We start from the raw sequence: 20,877 nt of genomic DNA on the forward strand, positions 1-20,877 counted from the left end.
CCAGAAAGCCAACCGTATCCTGGGCTGCATCAAAAGAAGCGTGACCAGCAGGTCAAGGGAGGTGATCCTCTCCCTCTGCTGCGCTCTCATGAGACCCCACCTGAAGTACTGCGTTCAGCTCTGGGGGCCCCAATGTAAGAAGGACATGGACCTGTTGGAGCGAGTCCAGGGGGCCACGAAAATGATCAGAGGGCTGAAGTACCTCTCCTATCAGGAAAAGCTGAGAGTTGGGTTTGTTCAGCCTGGAGAAGAGAAGGCTCCCGGGAGACCATATAGCAGCCTTCCAGTACCTGAAGGGGGCCTACAAGAAAGCTGGAGAGGGACTTTTTACAAGGGCATGTAGTGATAGGACAAGGGGTAATGGCTTTAAACGGGAAGAGGGTAGATTTAGATTAGATATAAGGAAGAAATTCTTCACTATGAGGGTGGTGAGGCACTGGAACAGGCTGCCCAGAGAAGTTGTGGATGCCCCATGCCTGGGAGTGTTCAAGGTCCGGTTGGACAGGGCTTCGAGCAGCATGGAAGGTGCCCCTGCCCATGGCAGGAACTAGATAATCTTTTAAAGCCCCTTCCAACCCAAACCATTCTATGATTCTATGATTTTTAATATATATTTAAACACATATACACACAGACACATATATAGATGTATCTTTATTTCACCTTTGTTTCACTTTTCCACTTTGTTATTTAAGAACATCTGAAAGTCGTAACTTTCTGTTACAAACTTACTATGCTACAAAAAACCTCAAAGTGCAATAACACTCCTTTTAATCGCATCCCCAATTTCTAATAAGTTAAAGGGACAGTTAAAAAGATCCTGCTAGCCTATCACACCAGTAAGGTTTATGGAGGAAGACCCTGATCTTACCCCACGCAAACTTCCAGCTCGTGCTGATTATGCATCTATGAATTTCATTCTCTGAAAAGGACAGTGACACTTACTAGAACTTCTTCTGAGAAGAAGTTTCAACACTGGACTTTTCTTCCAAAGCTCCTTATAAACTCAAGCTACTTCTACCACAATCTAAAAACACTTGAACTGTCACATGAAGAGCATCATATCAGTTCAAAAATGGCTTCAAGAAGAAAAATATTTTTGACAATGCTCCTTATGCTAGGAAATGTCTCAGACAGCGATCCCTTTTCATACATTTTATTGAGCTTCATCATAGCAGAGATCTGACAAAAGGAAAAAAAAAATAATTCGGTAACCTAGGCAGGCCCTCCTCCTTTTCTTTTTTAAAAGGCAGCTCCCAGAGATCCAGAATCAGTTCTTACAATCTCTGCTCAATAAACCTGCCTGCTTTGGATTACACATTCCAGAAACAAGGAACTGTGCACTTCCAGCCATTTAGCAGCTCTGGGCATTCATAAATTGACCTAAATGTAGTAATACCTTTTAATTAACATTTGTAAAATATCATCCTTCCAGGTAAATCAATCCCTTTACCTGTCATTTAATCAACTGCCATTTAGAAAGCTTTTACATTTATCAGCATCATTCGGACATGCCAAGTTGCCAAGACCTTCTGCAGTTACCTAGGTTGGTTTCCCAATGACCTTACACATAGTAGCACACTCCACCTTACTTTCACCTCACTACAAACAGTTTTATTCACACCATTCCTGAGCCTTTGAATTATCTTTACAAAGCAACTTTCTCCGCAGTAAGTGGAAAAAAAGCCTAATATAACATTTCACCTGTACAAGGCTTTATCTACAGAGATAGTTAGCAAGGAGCTATTTACCAGCATAATTATAGCATGTGGCCAGTTTGCAACATGAACTTGTACTTAGAGCATCATCTGTATAAAAATGCAGAGTTTGTTGTTAATGATGTAAAAAGAACGAGATTTTAAAAAAAAAAAAAACAACAAACAAAACAAACCTCCTTCAGCAATCTAGATATGTAATTTTCATACACTGGTATTCCTGTACTCTGCTTTACGATAAATCCTACTAGCCTTCAGTTCATGCAGCTATGCCAGAGGTTCCCTAAGAGGCTAAATCAGATACATTTTACACTTACTGAATTTTCCTCATTCATAGCTTTGTTAAACCCATCTAAAGAAAGCTTATTTGTCACGATTTATTCTTTGAAAGCTTCTAAAGCTACTTGCTGTTCACGATTCTATCATTTCTTCTGACGAGTCTGTGGGTCACACTATCCCATCTGTTGCTTTCTTAATACACTAAGTAGAAACTGCAAAGATCATTCCTTTCCATTTTTGATAACTCTGCCATGTTTGCTTTTTCTAGTCCTCTGAAACACTCCCACCTCTTCTGGAGATTAAGCAGCACTACAGGTGTTTCTATGTCTAACGTCAATGATTCATGACTCTTCAGAAATAATTGTCAGTATCTTGTTCTTAGTTAAGTATACTTAACATCCTGGTTATGCTCTCTCATACAGATACATTTATGGAGACATTCCATTCTTCCAAGCACACTGTCTGCTCACACCAGCTCCAAACTGCTTTTTCTGCATTCTCCCTTACTCCTGAATCGACTATTTGTTTTTTCTTCATTTTTTTTCAAAAGAGGTTTCAAATTTATTGATATCATCCCATTTACTGTTGGACCTGCTTGCCACCTATTGCTCTCCATCCCAAATGATTTCAGGAATTCTTATGTGCTTACTTCAACAGCAATTTCTTCCTCTTTTCCTCATTCTCTCCCAGACTAAACAGCATCTTCTCATTTGGTTTGCACCCTGCCCCCATGGCAAGCCATTGAGGAGGAGATGGGCCCAATATTAGAACCATTCCCAAAGGATTCAGTGAGTTATACCGAAATTACGCTTTTGTCTATGAAACTTAAAGGCCTTTAGATTGCATTTAGCTCTTACCTGGCTGGATCTGGGTAGATCGGATGTTCCCGGGACCCTGCTCCATCGTAGCGAGATAATGAAATGAGGGAAGACTCCAACAACCTCCTAGAAAGGGAAAACAAATGACGAAGTCAGAGACCATTCAGGAACATCCTCCCTATTTATGCCCTACTTTCTGAAACCTCTTAAGACTATTTCTATCATCAGTGCAGAGAATTCTGCAACATACTGAACCACTCGCTGATGGCATAAGTGCTTTCACCACATAGCTATTTGAAGTGTAATATTCGCACTGCACAGGAGAAAGAACACCTCGAGTAAGAAAGAAGAGTGGTCCCAAACCCGCTTCCAAGTTTCAAGAGAAAGATGCAGATGCTACTTCTCCCTTGGAGACAAGCCATCCTAATTTGTCAGGTCCATAAACACTAACGCTGCATTGACTACCTGTCAAATTCTTACCTACTCAAAGATGCCTATACAGGGAATGGGCCAAAGAGCACGGGGAAAAAGGACACAGCTCGGCATGTGGACTCTAAGGGCACCGCTGGTGTTTATTCACAGTAAGATATCCAATCTTAGTCTCAAGGCTCAGAAAAAGAGGTTTTCAGATACAAAGAAATGTTCATTTCCTCTGTATTTTAATCAGCCACAGGGAGAGATACCAAATAGAGAGGTTTTCAGCTACAAAGAAATGTTCATTTCCTCTGTATCTTAATCAGCCACAGGGAGAGATACCAAATATTCACTCAAGAAGTAAACGTATGCAAATGCAGCCAGACAGCTTGAATATGTGAGAAGTGAGTCTGAGTCATGAAGGCAGCAGGATCAAAAGTATAGAGCAGGAACATGTCCTCCACCCTGGCTTCTACATGCACCTCTATCTAGCTTCTTGTCATAAAGCAGAGGATGGCATTGTTTCAAGACTGACTCATTCAAGCCTGTTGCAGCCATTAGATTAACAAGAGAGCTGATTTGGAGTGGGTGTGGAGAGTGGAAAAAAATCAACTGCCAAAGTTTATAAGGCTGCTGAGTTCCCTTTCAAGTCTTTTTGCCTCGGAACTCCTGCTAAATTTTGTTTTCCAGTCTTCGTAACTTAAATGAAAACTGTTGTGGTTTGAAAGTCAAAGAGGTCCAACACCGCATCTGTTCTATTCACCCACACACACAATTGGCAAGAAAGATTTGAACCTGTCAGTCTTAGCCCCACACTCCTAATTCGCAGTCAGCATTTGCAATGCAGGACAGCGAGCATCAACACAGGAAGCAGGGAGAAGGACCAGATATAATCCACGCCCAACTTCCCGTTTCTAGCCAGATAAAGACAGTAGAAATGCAAATGAGACATGTTTTTTCCAGCAGCAGCCCCCCCATCAGGATCTCAAGACAAGTTTTCACTGCCTTCCAGCAATTGAAAAAAACCAAAAAATTACTTCAGTTTTACATTATAAATCTAGAATACAGAAAACAGCAAGAGATTGCTCCAGTTACTTGGAAAGGCATGTGTCAGCTCAAGAGACTCTACTTGCTGCAAAGCACTGGGACTCTATAGAAGGCAAGAAATCCTGTCCTCTCTGGCACAAAGTTGCTTGGCAACCATTTGTCTTATTCAAGAACAGTTATTAAATCTCTTAAACTTTGTGATTAATTAATTCCCCAGGTTATTGAGTCACAAGCTCTAACCTTCAACACTGCTAGGTATTAGGAATCCCTTGGCTCCCCAGAAAGTTATCATACTTCAATCCTGCCTTACCAAATCCTCCTTCCTGCTTTCAAATATCTAAGTCAATATATGCAAAAGCAGCTAATCCAGAACAAACAGTGCAACAGCTTTATGAGGTATACCTGAATTCCTATACCTACGAGGTATACCTATCACATATATAAACCGCTTTTATTCCTTCTGGGGGGGAAAGATAGACAGATTAAAATTAGCAGAAAGGATATTCTACCTATTCAGTCAGCTGCCCCCCTTCCAAACCACTAGCTCAGAGTTCAGAGACTGGGTTACTGCCACTGCAACGCCAACATGCTATTTAGAAGTCTGCTCTTCAGAGCTGCTTATGCAAAGCACTCCAAAATCAGCAGTTTGCAAGCAGCCTGGATGTGCCGAGGCTGCCACCTTACTGGACCATCCTGCTTCATCACTGGACTTAATCAGGGAGAAAGGCTCCCACAGCACGCAGAGCCTGCCAGGGCCACAACCCTCGAAACAGCAGATGCCCCCTTACAGGTGTGAGCAACCTGTGAGCCACGCAAGTAGCTTGTTTGATGCCATTTCCCTGCAATGCCTACGGTGTCCCGATAACGTGCACACACAAATAATCATCAAACTCATCGTCGCTGTCAAAAGTCACGGCGCCTATACACTACGCATGCCACCCTCTCTCCCAACCTTTCAGGGTCTATCCACTAAATGACACAGCGAAATCAGGGACGATGACCAGCACGTGCTGCATGGCCCAGCAGGCTCTGTTAGAAAGGAGTCTCCAGGTACTCTCCAGCCATATTTCTCTTCTCACCTTTGGAAAAGCTGGCAATTGCCTGAGAAGAGCATTGACTTAGAGGGATCACCTTCAGAAAGCAGCCAGCAGCTGCACTGAAGGAAATCAAAACGTATACCAACCAACAAGCATCAGAAGGGTGTGGAAGCAGGAGCAGGGCACACATCGTAGTAACTCGGTATAGGTCTGCCGGAGTTCAAAGAAGGGCAACAAAGCTGGTGAAGGGTCTAGAGAAAAGGTTTATGAGGAGCAGCTGAGGGAACTGGGACTGTTTAGCCTGGAGAAAAGGAGCTGAGGGGAGACCTTATCACTCTCCACAACTACCTGAAAGGAGGTGAGTGTCGGTCTCTCTTCCCAGGTAACAAGTGACAGGACGAGAGAAAATAGCCTCAAGTTGTGACAGGGGATGTTTAGATTGGATATTAAGAAAAATTTCTTCACTGAAAGGGTTGTCGAGCATTGGAACAGGCTGCCCAGGGAAGCGATTGAATCTCATCCCTGGAGGTATTTAAAAGACATGTAGATGTGGCACTTAAGGACATGATTTAGTGGTGGACTTGGCAGTGTTAAGTTAACGTTTGGACTCGATCTTAAAGGTGTTTTCCAACTGAAATGATTCTGTGATTCTGTGAGTCCCTCTGCTTGGCTTGAGAACAGCACTTCGGGGAATCTACAGTTCTCACCTCTATACCCCATCTGATCCTTGGAAGAGCCTTGCTCTGCCAGGTACTTGAGGTATCTGGCACCTCAGATGAGAACTGGTATGTGTACTTTAATAAAACAAACCAACAGTTGCCTGAGCCACAGGATGGCCAGGTATCCGGGTAAACAGACTTCCTATAGTCCTCATGGCCCCGTGATTTTACCTGAACAGCCTGCAACCCCACCCCGCGACACAACAGGAGCTGCTGCTGCTTTAGGAGCACCTCCTTCACCAGAAGGGCTCCCTAGGAAGACCAGTAGTTACAGGGTTGTGGGGAGCGGGATGACAAATGCACTCGGTTAAACACACTCTCTGAGGCTGCGCTGTCCGAGTTGAATGGTCTCAGCTAAGACGGGCTTTCCAGCAGAGCCTGCCAAGCCTGCCCAGACCAAACTCAGCTCCTGCACCATCTCACACTGAGGCACACAAGCCACATGTTAGGGCCACGTTCAGATCAGGTGGACAAAGATAATTCAGTTAACAGTAACTGCTAAAAGCTATAGCTGATTGTAAGCCTGATTGGTAGTTCTTAATTGTCCTACAACTGTGCCCTCTCAGATCACAGAGCAATGAACCGGTCGATATAAATACATATAGCAGGCAAAAAACCAAAACAAGGCAACATGCAATCTCATGAGATCCAGACGGACCATCTCTGTGCTTAATGCTCCAGAGAGTGACAATATCTGTACTGAAACCAGAGTACTAAACACAAATAAAATCTATTATTTAACTAACTCATTCTAGACTGAGCCCTTGAGGCCCAAGTTACAGATCCAAATGCATTTGGTACTGACAAATGGGTTCAATAATAGATACGCTGCTATAATCATCAATAAAGTGTCCCATCTGTGACACTGGTAGCGTAACCTACTGTCCCCCAGGAAGGCACAGATAAATGTTTTTAAAGTAAGTCATGCTGCACTCTATCAAGTCTTAGGTGACACATTCATAGCTTTTGCTACCCAAAGTCCCAGAAGAGACACAGACTATTTGTTTTCAGTAAGCCCAAAGTGTAATGTAGCCCAATATCCTACCACAGTAAATGCTGAGGTTGGGAGCAATTCTGTTAAGGAGGATAAACATAATCCATAGACAAATAGAAGCAGCTCTGTTACAGGGAACTGCTAGCCACTAAACACCTAAGTTTCCAACAGAGAAGCATGCAAAGAGAGAACAGAAATGCATATTGCTTGCATCTCCTTTTGAAACATTTCAGTAGATCATGCTTGACTCCTGAATCCTTTCTGGAGCTTACAGAACCCTCTTCCTCTCCCACACCCCCCATTTTTGTTACCCAGATATGTAACAGGCTAACACTAGGCTCTGTGGAAGCAATTGCTCCACTATCTCTGTCTAGACAATATGAAATTGTCACAAATGACATCTAAAGTACAATTAGCAGAGAAACTGCAATTTCCACTCTCCTCCTCCGCTCACCAGGAAAAAAAAAAAATCACAATTATCATCCTCCAGGTTGTCAGTCAATGCCGCAATGATGAAGATTAACTCTGCTCACCCTGAGAGATGCTTCTGGCCCAGCTTGCTAAAATAGGAGGAGGGGGATTGTATTTTTCTGTTGGTTTATTTTTTTTTATTAAAACTACTACAAGAAGATATAAATTGCCTCTGTTCAGCAGCATTGAGATCTCAGCAGACTCCTTTTCTGTCAGACATCAGTAGCTATGGAACCACCGCTCTACACTCGCTCTGTTACCTTGGGTCTGCAAACAGCAGCAACCGCTAGCGAGGGGGGGAAAGAAGCAAGGTCCAAGTTACAGGACACCTTTACACAAGGGAGAGAGAAAGAGAGCGCACGCACACAAGACACCAAAAGCAGAAAAGAGAAATTTCTCAGGAATGAAGCAGCTGAATGCCAGAAGCTACAGCTTGAGGGGAAAAAAAGTCATGAAGCAACCTCCTCACAGTGCATCAGCCATCGGACTATACCCACACGCTCCCCACGGGGGCGAGGATCACCACCAAAAGCTTTTTGGGACAGAGTGATTCATCTCGACAGGCTTTGAGAAGATACTTAAATGCAGCAAATTTAACTTCTCAGTAACAGTTTCTAAGGATATGCAATTCCTACACCACATCATAGATTTGCTGTCGCAGCACGCGCATTACTGGGTAGGGCTACTCCACACGACACCGAGGGAAGGGCTTTCCTCCCCATCCAAAAGGGAGTCGCTAACAAACTGCACTGAGGCTTAGTTTCCTTAAAATCAAAAGGGTGTTCAGTCAGCTGCCATCCTCCTAAGCTGCTGCTGCACACTGACAACCAGTAAAATGAAGCAAGCACTCCTGCCTCTCCCGCAGTCCCAGCCTTCAGCTACGAAGAGGGCCTAAGACAGAGCAATTCATCGTTATCCTTTGAAGCAGAAGTATATTGACAACACTGGCAGCTTCTGTGAGTTTCCTCCTCTGGTTTTATATCTTCCCTGGAAAGGCTTTTATATCCCCCTATTGCCCATTTGGAGGTGAAATTACCGCACTGCTTCATATTACATCCCTTTTTCAGCCCTCCAAATTACAGCCACCAGTCAGTTCTCCTGAGCGCTCGTCCCTACAGCTGTGCTCCCGTGGTTCCTCATAGGATTGTAAAGAATAGCAGTTTAAAACTAGATTCCCTTCAGGCATCTTCCTCTTACAGCTCGGCAACGTTTAACCTAAAGATAACAAGAAAGCCAAAGCATGAAGACAGCTGAATGTTCTCCAGCTGCCCAACAGCACTGCTACCCTCCCTCAAATCCTAAGCTCAATTATTAACTGTTAACAAGCCCAATTAATTATTGGAGATCAATTCTAGCCTCAGTAGAACACAAGAAAACTATTCTAAACAAAAATCTCAACCAACCCAATCCACTGGCTTGGGGGTTTTTTTCCCTTCCCTTTTCTCAGAAGAATAGGGAAAAATTATTTCAGACATCTCTCTATTGTGTTGCCTACTTTCAAAGAGCAAATTGAAATCACGTAAGGAGAAACCATCAAGCGTTTTGTTCCATAGCTTCATTTTCCATAAAAGTTTCGTAGTTCTCGTCAAACAGAAAAACACTATTGCTATCACCAGTTTCATATTCAAGCTTAAAATAAAAAAAGCAATCAGTATGCAGTTCTAAAGATTGCCTGAAAAGATGATTTCTAAAATTAAGTCCTTAACATAATCTACTCTGATACCTCTAACCTAACGTTTCTAGACTGTTTCAGCTTTCACATGGTTACGGTTAGACGTATTTAGCCTGGCATCAAGATTTGAATTAAGACAGGTCAGAAGCAGATGATTAGAAGAGAAGAAACAGTCAAACAAAATGGTCCAACTTTTCTTAAGACAGTTGTAACCATCTACAAGTGATAAATACCCTGAGAATTCCACCACTGATGAAAACCTCAACACTCACTTTTGCACTTCTCTCAGTTAGCTCCTCCATCCCCTTGTTCACACCTTTGCCATACAACTCATCCTCGGTGATGAACGAGAGTTAGTGCCTGCCTTTCTTATGAGTACCCAAGCCCTGTTAGGCATTATTTTCACCACCCCTTTTTTTTTTTTTTTTTTTTTGAAGTTATTCCACATAATGAACGCCTTTTGCAAGAAAATTTCCTTTCTTTAGGGAAAGCAGTGACAGCAAAGATGCAATACATGATCACAGATACGTTCCAAACATGGCCTTTGTAGAACACCTTGGCCTGTTTGTGAGAAAGAACTTGTGCTAACTCTGAAGGGCAACCAGGGACAGAGAAGACATCCTTCCCAGCTGGAGGTGTGGAGTTGTCAGAGAAGCAGGTTTGATATAGGACAGAAGTTATCACAAAAAAACATTTTTCCCCCTTCACTGATTCTGGGCAAGAATCCTGTAGAAAACAAGCTGTAAGGATTCCTCAGTCAGAAAACAAGCAGCACGTCAGGTCTTCATCCAGGATGGGAAGGAGTACATTTGGGAAGGTGTGCAGGGAAAAGGAGCATAATTGCATGAAACAACGAACTGTAGGTAAGAGTTCGAACAGCAGAAACAAGCATGGGGGTTTGAGTTCTCCTCCTCACAAGGCAGGGAGCAGAGTTTCCAAAAGAACATGGTTAACCCTTTAAAGTTTACTTGCTTCAGTTAGAAAATCATACCACATGGTAAATTGTGCTATTGCTGCACCTCTGCTCTTGGACTAGGAACTTCAACTTCCATTTACCACCTGATGCCACAGAAGCTACACAGCACCTTCGGACCTCATCATAGGGAAAAGTCAGTGGCTCTGAGGAAGATGACAGATTTTTTAAGTGCACCCAAGATCGCACTGTTAGTCTATTACTTCACCTGCTGACAAAGGCCATGCATCAGAACAAAAGACGAGCAAGCATTATGCAGAGGTCCTCATCATACAGCACCAGGGGAATGGTTAATGTGTTATTTCAACAGGCAAGAGGAAGCACACATCCATTATAGATGTTAAAAGGGTCAAGAGCAGCTATGGCAGCATTGATTAGTTTGGCAATAACTCCAATGTGAAAAGAATGATGAAAGATCTTGCACTTTCATTTTGCAGGGGCAAAACTTGAGGGGCAGGGAGGGGAGAAGAAACTTACATCAACTCAAGCTGCTGCATGTCCTGTTTTGCTCTACAGTGGCAGTTTTATACCACTGCTCAGAATGGGGCAGGCACCTCAGCCAAGCTGAAGACAGCCATCGCATTCCTCCCCGTAGACCCTTAACAACATGCGATTATATCAGAAATTCAGCTAGAGGGAATCGGTTTCTAGTCATCATGGTTATAACAGGCTTGAAAGCATGGCCAGAACATAGCCAACATAATGAACTCCCTCAGCCTGCAGACAGCTTTACTCTTCTGAGGGCTCTTCTACCTACCTTCATATGTATAATGTCTGCTTCAAATTCTCCTTGTTCTGGGAGTTCCCAACACCACAGATTGTGTGGATAGCAGAAGTCTCTGCTTACCCACGCACGCAGATCTGCGTCAGCTTCTGGGATAATTACATAGGGCTCCTGCTTCTCCATAGGGAATTGAAGAGGAGGTGTCTTTCCTGAGGGGGCAGAAGCCGTACTGTTATCTCCATAGGCTTCTAAGGCTACGAAAACAGAGGTCCCACCACACATCAATCACTTCCTTTAAAATGCTCTTGTTCAGGCTGGAGTAATGAAGAGAGTCAGGTCAACAGATGACCAGCAGAGCAGTTCAGTCACTTACCCCAGCCCTCCGGCTTCATGAAGACAGGGGAAAGATTTGATACTAATGCATTTCAAGCAGAAAAATGAGTCAGTTTCCTGGCAGATAATGAACCCTGTTTATTCACAGCCTTCAGTTCCAGCAGGTGCTTTCTCAAGAAGAGCAAGGGAGGGGGTCAGTTACATCATCACACAAACAGCCATTTGGCACAATCAGTTAAATATGTATGTGGAAAATGTTTAAAATGCATGTTAGCTATTCAACAGACCAGAATGGCTCAACTGGAGAAATCTAGAGTCATCACTATTTTGGTTAGAGTTGTATTACTGAGTCAGATCACAGGTCCCTCCCTCTCCTCTTGCTCCAGGCCCAGAGAGTAGATGAATGCTGCTCTACTGCAAGTTCTCCAGCCCAAATTCTGTAATAAGGAGCAAATAATTGGATGAGGGCACTTTGGCCCCTGGCACACCGTGCTGTGTGCATTTACAGAGTGTGAAGAATGAGTGCACGAACGCGATATATGTAAGTGACTGCGCATCTAACGATTAAGGGCTTGTATTAGCATAAAAAAGAGCAGACTATACTGCCAACATCTCCCACACTCAAAAAAGCTACACAGAGCTTTTAGTTGAGCAAGCAGGCCTGAAATAGAAGGTCTGAGGGCCTGCCCATAACTTGTTTCTTGGCAAAAGGAAAACAAAACCAAAACAGAACTTAGAGATTGTTTTAACATTACTTATCTGAAGCCAGACAACGAGCTCGAGGAATCACAGCTAAATAGTTTAAGCGTGTCGAAGACCACCACTAATCATAAGTTGAGCATCATCCCCTAGACAGAATACCACAAGTACATGAACTCAATGCACATAAGTAAAAAATGGGAACAGGAGCAACTGTTCCAGGTCAAGTGAGCTTGTCTGGACATGCTGCCCACCCTGCAGCAGTTGGATCCGGAGGCCGCAGGGAAGGCATGTGCAGACAGCACAGGAGACAGACAACCTAACAAAGGATGGCTTTCAAGAGAGAGAAGCTATTCACACTTCTTCCCTGTCTGTAGGAAAGCTGAGAACTGCTATGTTTTATGGTATCCTCAAATAGCTATCTGTTTGAAGTCAGCTGGCTTTCAACTTCTAAGCAATCTGTCTTCATCTAGTATCTTTGTTGTATGGTCATCTCACACAGGCCTGCCTCAAAAGAAAAAAAAAAACAAACAAACCCACTACAAAAACCAAAACAACCCACCCAACTCTAGATCTCGTTACTCCTCAGTAAAAGCAAAAAAGTAAGCCAGTTTGGAAGCATGTACCTCTTCCATCCTCATTAGGAAACATCACTGGAATCCAATTTCAACAAGTTCCCTTGCTGCCATGTTGGAGCAGGCGAACACAAAGCAAAGTCCCAGAACAATCCCACAGACAGACACCTTTAGGGAAACAGGTCTCCATTTCCTGGAGACTGCAGAGAAACAAAGTTTACCTATTTCTTTTATAGGTGGACTCCTCATTGCTACGCCTGGACTACCAAAAAAAGAGGTGGGAGAAGGGGAGCGATTTGACTGGGGAAACACCATGAAGGTATTTGAGAAAGCAGAGTTATTTCTATACCTGCTTAATTTGCAAGCCAAGCTGCTGCAAGAGTAACATGGGGAAAAGAATCTCTTTTTGTGTGCTACAGTCATTGCTGTATATTTAAATTCAGGCCAAGAAAAAGAAAAGAAGGCTTAAGCCTTTCTGCAAGTTTGGTGAAGACTGCACATGCTCAGCTTTCCGAAGTACTCAGGGAAGCTTGGCAGCAGGGAGTGACCTCTATTAGTCACTGCAAGAGGGAAAGCACAAAGCATCATTTTTTCCCCCATCAACTCTCAGTAATGAAGTAAAAGGGCTCTAGAAACCTTAGATTATTCTTAAGAATAAGAATCAGGAAACCAGCAAAGGCAGGGGGAGGAACCTTTGTGCAAGAAAACAGTCACCTCTTTCACTTGCTCTTCTACGTAACAACTACCAGCGCATTCAGAAGCTCTAACTCCTACCATGTCAGTAGTAGAAGTCTGCCCAGGAGACAGCAGGCTCGGTCTGGAAAAAAACCACAAGCTGGAAGGGTGGCAACAATAACCTCAGAGCTCGCGTAGACATCAGCTGGCCATTTAGATATCATGGCAGCCTCTCCTACAGTTCAGGCTGTGGTTACATTCTCCTGATAAAACTAATTTGTATTTTCCATTTTTAGAAAAGGCCAAACAAACAATACTTGCCAAGTTTTTCCACAACCTGCACATCTCACCCATCACCACAGCTAATTATCATGTCTAAATGTTCATGTCACCTTCAGATTATCACTTCACTTTACGTTTGGCACTGACAAATTAGGTCTTCATTCATTCCTGTGTGTCCAGGCTAACATTTCCAGAAACCATTCCCTCACCCCACAGTTTTGGCCTTCTCCCCTCAAGCCCCCCTACCCAACCACAAACTTGAACCTCTTGTCTCTGTTTCCAAACCCCTTCATAACTTCTATTTACCCCACTGTTCCTCACTAACTACTGAGGTATTACTTATCTCTATCACCATCATTTTCAAGAATTGTAACAAGCACCTTTGGAATTATTTCTCACCAAGCCTGAAAACAGCACAGTGTAAACTTTTCCAAAACTTTCACATTACACATGGAGGCTACAAGGTTGCCAGAAAATCCTTCTTTCCGCAGCACAGGTAAGGTCTACACACTGTAAGTTTAAACAAAATGCTGAGCCCAAACTAGAAATGCCAGGACACCAGGCTAGCAAGGTTTCCACAAGTAATGGGCCTGAACATAAGGGGTGGGGAGAAATGATATTGGGTAGGTGCATTTAGATTTGGCACAGGACACGTTGCCACTGATGTGCAGACTGAGCAGCCAGCATCGTACTGCTGCCTCTCTTCTCCACAGCTCAGAGGTGTGCCCTCCTCCTGCCCGGGGTCCCCCTCTTTCAGTGAGCTCAACACATCACTGCCGCAATAGGTGTTAAATACTTGAATAAGCAAGCCACAACTGCTGTAAGCAATTAGGAAAAAAAACAGTAACAACGCAGGTTTTGTGAAATAAGGAACAAACCAAAATGGAATGCACTGGGTATGTGTTCTGCCTCCACCACAAGATGCATTTTGTAGCTTTAGGTAAGGCAATTCCCTCCTGCTTTAGTTCCCTCCCCCCAAAAAAGTAAAGGGAGTAGCACTACCCTCTTCTCTTATTTTGATGGTAAATTTCCATCACAGAACTGATTCCTAGCAGGCAACTCTGTACCCACAGCAGGGGGCAAGGAAATGTTCTGGTTGTTTTGGTTTTAAGGCTAGGATATAAGAGACACACACCTTTTCGTTCAGTGCTTTACACAGTGAGGCAGCTACCAGAAGCCAATACACACAGAGATCTGAACAGCCTGGTCATTTAAATCAAAAACCAGGGCAGCACATCAGAAGCTGAGGCTCCAGCACACATCAGAAGTTCAGGCTCCAGCAGGAACTCAAGAACAAGCTGTAAAAGTGACTATACTCTTTTCCATTTTACATACAGCACTCACCATTGCTGAGCATGAAGGGGAGTGTTCCTACCCTGTCAATCTACTTTAGCCACAGACTGGTCCCAGCTTGACCACAAGTCAACACCGTATCTACAATTTAGAACTGGAAGAGGCATCCCCTCATGGCCAACAGCAAGCCATGCCTATTTGCATCAGAAAAAAAAAAAAACAAACAACCAAAACATATTCACAGCCTTCTTATGGAAAAGCCCCAACATTTAGGTAATAGCTTACAGCATACTTGAACAAGAAAATAAACACAGCCCCACGGAAAAGGTGACCGCCCAAACTCCAGTCAACATCTGCCAAGCATTCCTCCAGAAAATAAACCCCGTATTATGGAAGTCTTCTAAGGATGGATGAGCAACCATTTAAATGCAAACAAAACCTTTGACAAGGCAGACTGCAAAGAAAGGTCTGCTCCAGGCTTGGTAGGCAATGAGCAAGAAGTCCAGATGAATTCTGCGAACTTGGTCTTTTACAGCTCTAACTCATGGGCATTTCCACATCAGAAGGACAAAATACCTGCTTCACCTCGAGATCCATCCACACCTGTCCCTTTCAAACCCTTACAGAAGACAAGAGGATAAGCTGCTCCCTTGCTTGCATTCTGTATGAGAGCCATTTCCCCTCAGGATCCCCATTCATGCCCTTCCCCAAACACTGAAGAACTTGCAAACGTATGGTAACTAAGGAGATAGGCTGCAATTAAGGACTGGGGGGTCCTCAAGCTACCTTGGTTTCTTTATACAAGAACTCAGAAAGTTTCTGTTTCCGTAAGGAGACGGGGAAAGCATGGAGCAGAAGCAACATTACCCCCTTGTGGCAGCAAAGCAATATGGAAACGAAATAAATTCTGAGAAATTCAAAAGGGGAGCAGACTAGGTGTTTCTCTTCATACCTGTTGTATGTATAAAGAGCTACGTGCTGCCAGATAGACCAAGACTGAATAAAGACGTGATACGAGCTGGAGTCACTGTACTGCCCAGGCAGGTGAGAACGGTACCACCGCTTCCACCCTGCTGCACCTGGTGTTACTTCAGGCCTTACCATGCCTGACAAGAGCAGGGCGCAGGGGTCTGCATTTGGCTAACAGGTGAAACACAGGTAGAGCATTTATACCTTTCTAAGGGAAAGGGAACACAGCCAAACTCATTCGCAATGTATAGCGCCGATGACTGGATCACATTCATAATCCTATAGCTCTCTCATCTCACCTAGATAGAAATCCTAGATTGCTAAGCACCATGCAATCTGAGCTCAGGAAAGACGACTGGGTTCACGTTGCGTAGCAAGAATGCAGGTAGAAGGGACCTCAATCCTCAGACAAGAGCTGGCAAAATGAAAGACAGAAATTTCACCCGGGACCCTGTTACGTGGTTCCAGGGAAGCCGCTCTGCACGTGTCACTTGTGCACACTGCATCCACAGACTAAAACACATCAAAAAGCAATGCCTTTGGTCAGCCGTGCAACTTCGACAGGCCAATTATTTGCACAGCACTGTGGACTCTGCACTTTTATACACTCACAAACAAAATAAAGGAGTTTATACAAGCATCCCCAGACAATACAAACTTCCCCCCTCACATACACTCCTTCCTACCTGTGTGCATGGCAAAAGCATCACCCAGGACAGTTCAAAAGACTTCTCAGATTTTCAGACAACTTCAATAGTCTATCTTGTCTGCCAGACTAAATAGGTGAGGCAAGGCAAAAACATTATGCATTCATCAGGCACAGAAGTTACTCATACCACAGCCTATAGAATTTGACCTCTGGAATAAGTGCAATGGAGTGGTTAGAGAAGTTTAACATAATTGCCAGACAAAGCTTCTTAATGGAAGAATAAGGATAATAAGCGCTTCCTCACGAAACACAGGTTTCATGCAAACATGCCTGGCAATAAGCCAGGGCTCATCTTTCATTTGCAGTAATTCATTCACATCTCTAGTCAAAATAGACAGGTAAACAACATCAGAATTGCCCCCTTAGTATATTACAAGCAGCTAAATCTTGAATGCATAGAGGACAAGTTTCCCTTTGTGTATTTCTTTTCCCCCTTTCTAGGGATAGTTTCACAGAATAAGGTTTGAAATATCTCAACAGGGACAAACATGGCACTACTTGCTCCTTGCATCCATTCTAGAAAGACTGTGGCCTGGGGTGCCATGCCAGAACCAAGAAAGACCACTAGATTTAAAACCAGAGGATTTTCTTTTTTGTGAAATAACACACTGGTTCTGTAGATATCACTTGTGTCATATTAAAATAGCCAAAGAGGTGGCATTCGAAGATCTGGATCAAATTTATTAGACAGCATTGCACTGTACCTGTCATTAATTGATGAGCTGAAATATATTTCAGTGGAGACCACTGCTAGAATTTTATATACAATTTTCTTAAGAAGGTGGCACTAGCTCCTCTCAAACAAGCAGCTGACTAGAAGAATCCTCTTTCATTCCCTGTTCAACTTTTCATTATCAACCTGAATTGGCCCACAGAGCAACAATGGCTTAAAGTACTTACAGGATCTTTTCCCTCACCTAAGATTACAGTATTAACACAATGCTTCCTGAACCCATTTTTTAATTAACAGGAAGTTATAGAAACATTAAACTAGCTATCATCTGTTGCTCAATTATCTTTCCTTCATCCAGATCTTGCCAACAGTTTCTATCACCAATTTTATGCAGCACATTTCACATGACAACTTCAGGGATTTCTGAGGCTCTTTTTACTTTGATGTTAAAAGTGAGGCAAAGATAGATCCACAGGGGAAAAAACCCTACATTTGAATTAATGCGATCAGCCTGGAGAACCTCAGAAAAGCTGAAGCTCAGTCTCACCAGCTTCTGCTTAAGGTAGACCATAAACCTTCCCCAGTCTCATACCTCACCGACAGAGCTTCAAGAAGCACACAGCTCAACGCCCGTGCTGCTTTCAGGCCAAGCTGAATGTGCCAGGACTGCTGTACTGCCGAGGTTCTCAGTTCCTCCTAATAGAGGTGCCAGAGCTGTTAGTCAGGAATAGCTTCATTACATGCTTATTAATCCCTTCATGATTACCCCAAGATAATTAGCCCAGCACCATCAGAAAGAGCAGAATTCTCTCCCTACCCAACTGCCATAGCTGCATCAACAGAATTCAAAGAGGAAGAGCCTTCATTAAACTACCTATTAACTTAATTGACCTCTATGGCAGTATCTTCCCAGCAAGCTACTTCTCAGCCAGGCGAGCCAGGTCAAGGAATGGATCCTGCCCATGAGAGCATACACATGCAGTTTCCAGATGCAATTTTTATCTTAAGTTTTTCAGCTGGCCTTTGAATACAGAGTTCAATTGCCCAATGAGGACATCTAATGGAGAAACAAAGAAGAACAGAATATAAAACAAGTTACGAGCAAATACACGCATGTCCCCCAACACTAACAACTAACCCGAGGTCCATAGGCACAAAATTACATCGACTGAAAGCGTGTATGCAGTTATCACTTGCACCCTCAGGCTTGAAGGCTTACCTTCCCTCCTCTATTTCCCCAGCACTTTCAGTGTTACACAGCTTACAGCTCATGAACCTTAGTCACCACCTTTGCACGCTTCTGCAGCTGCAAAGGTTAATAGACATTTTGGACTCTGCTTTGCAGGAGTGGTTCCAGCACTTCCAATTGTGGGAGCACACCCTAGGTCTGGGAGGCAAGAAGGCTGGACCTGAGGATGTTCATTCTATGCAAAAATCACGTAAGTGGGTGCTTGCTGACTTGTTATTGCTCTATAAGGAAAAATGTAATGGCTAGTTTGAGAAGGGAAAAAAATTACACCTGCAGGATATAGCTACCCCACATGCAGGGTTCCTTTTAAGGGGAAAGACTTCAGAAAGCTCCCCACAAGTTTACCCAACATGCTTAACAGGAAAGGAAATGAAGTTTTACTTCAAGGAAATTGCCGTGAGCATTTAATACCAGACTGCTCACTGCTCTCAGCTTCCTTACCTCACTACTCTACAGTTACCTTAACTTCAGTTAGAAGGGAAGCAGAAGCCCCTGCTATACCTGTTCTTGAGAAAGGCCTGATAACAGAAGCAGCAGACTGGGAAAACAAAAGAGTTCCTATGAGCTTCTCAGCAACCTCTGCCAGAAGGGTTTTACTAAAGGTTTCATCTTACAGGAATTCCTCTGGAATTAAGCTCATGCATCGAACCACACACTCCTAATTAACGTCTCAGCAAAAAGCACCTGTTTGCACAGGCAACCAGATAGGCAACTAACCCTGCACAGACGCTACAGCCATTGAGCAGCCAGCAGCAACCACCAGAGGCAACAGGCAAAGTGACCCAGAGATTTAGGAGAAGGACTCCAGCTGTTAGGCAGCAACCCATCCAGCTCCTGCACGGTGGGGTGGACTGTTATATGGCTCAGGGCATTTTTAAATTATACAGCTCCCACAGAAAAGATCACATCTACAGATCCCACCACACCTCATTGTCCAAATGTGCCAACCGCCTGATCAAGAAAAAGGTTATTTGCCCCCATTATTTCTGACACTACAGTGACTCGGCCCAGAGAACAAGCAACACAGTGGAGACACTATGAGCATGTACAGCTATTTCAAAAGGAAGATAATGCAAGGCTTACTCAAGAGCCATTTTAAAGCTAAATTTGTCAGCTCCTTCTCACCTCTCTGCCCTTTAATAGGGGACTAGAGGATATCTGATTTAAATTAACAGCAGGTAAGTCCAGGCCCAAGAAAGAAGTAGTTACTACGTAATAAGCTTGAGATTCTCATTATGGCAGGCTGTAAAAAAAACTGGGGCAAGGATTTAGAAGCAGACAAATAATTTCATGACCACCACCACTTATTTGCTATACAACTACAGCAACAAGAAAGGCAGCCACTGTTCCAGCCTGAGTATAACCAGCTTATCTGCAGGAAGAAGGAAAGAATTCCCCTTCCTCGGGCACTCCTGTCTACAAACCCTCCTCAGTCAGTTACATCTGCGTCCAACCTGGAAACTTTGCTTTCTTACAGCACAAAGCATCTATTTCCGAGAAACAGCAGGACTGGACCATTCCTCTGACAAGCGCACAAACCACCCGACAGAGAGGATGTCAAACTGAAACCCAGTAGGGAAACCCTATCCCAAGTACCAATGTAGCTGAATCATCCATACAAGCCAGTGGAGACACTTTTACACAAAGCACAGGTCCTTCCTGGTGCAAGTTTCTGTTTCCTGTAACACAGTTGAAGTATTAAAAAAAAATCCTTCCAAAAAAGAAGCACCTTCTTAAAAAAGCATACAGCAGAGCCTAAAATTTTCTGTGATCAGCATGCCCCCCACCAGCTCACCCTAGATTCGGGTTAATGGGAGCCATTTTAAAAACTTATCTCTTTATCAAAGGCAAGCAAACTGCATGGGTTTGACCAAACACTCGCAACTAAGGTATATGCCCATACCACTGACACAAAGCTTTGACTTTTTTTGCCCTATATGGCAACACCAAGGAAATGATCGTTAACCCTTCCAACTTAACAACTACAGCCTCAACAAGACACAGCACTCAAGAAAGCAACTCTCACTACTCGTGCACAACCTTCTATGCCTACCCTGCGCAGATTCTCCATGTACAGCACGTGCGTGGTTTGGGGCACAAAGTGTAGCACATCCTGTGCTCCCACCCTTCTGCAGTGTCTGGGAAACCCCAGGAGGACAGCTCACTCCAGGGATCTGCTGCCAGAGCCCGTACTTTTGCCTGCCTGTCCTACCATTCTCCTTTCCCATTGAGAGGTCTGGCGTTTGTCCTTACAGACACCCTCAGAAGCTATCCGCAGCATGACAGTGGCAGCTATAAAAGACATCAATGCAACGTCTCTATTTTCATCTACATAAATAGCACATGACCACATGAGAAAAGGTTTTGAACTCTGAAAATACTGAAAAACTCAGACTAGATGGGAAAGGTTTAAGAAAAAATAGAGGAGGAAGGCCAAGCACATATCTTACCTCCTCAGTGAATCCTCCTCTGAGCTTTCCTCAGGCATTTCCTGGTTTAAGGCCTCCTGTGATACATTCCCAGGTCTGCTTGAAGCCGACTGGCTGTAAACTCTTTC

At 43.7% G+C, this 20,877-nt stretch overlaps 1 protein-coding gene across 1 annotated transcript in view; it reads right to left on the reverse strand.

Annotated features, from left to right (window-relative positions):
• Positions 1-20,877, reverse strand: part of LOC104080051 (activating molecule in BECN1-regulated autophagy protein 1-like) — a gene marked incomplete at its 3' end in the record, with an annotated part of 45,217 nt that overhangs the window by 19,200 nt on the left and 5,140 nt on the right. Inside the window, 2 exon segments of the mRNA XM_009582308.1 lie at positions 2,852-2,938; positions 20,771-20,877. The exon segment at positions 20,771-20,877 is cut by the window's right edge and continues 6 nt beyond it. Coding sequence (XP_009580603.1) covers positions 2,852-2,938; positions 20,771-20,877 — 194 coding nt within the window.

This window comes from Fulmarus glacialis, unplaced genomic scaffold (genome assembly GCF_000690835.1).
Source record: "Fulmarus glacialis isolate BGI_N327 unplaced genomic scaffold, ASM69083v1 scaffold3287, whole genome shotgun sequence".
Classification (NCBI taxonomy): Eukaryota; Metazoa; Chordata; class Aves; order Procellariiformes; family Procellariidae; genus Fulmarus; species Fulmarus glacialis.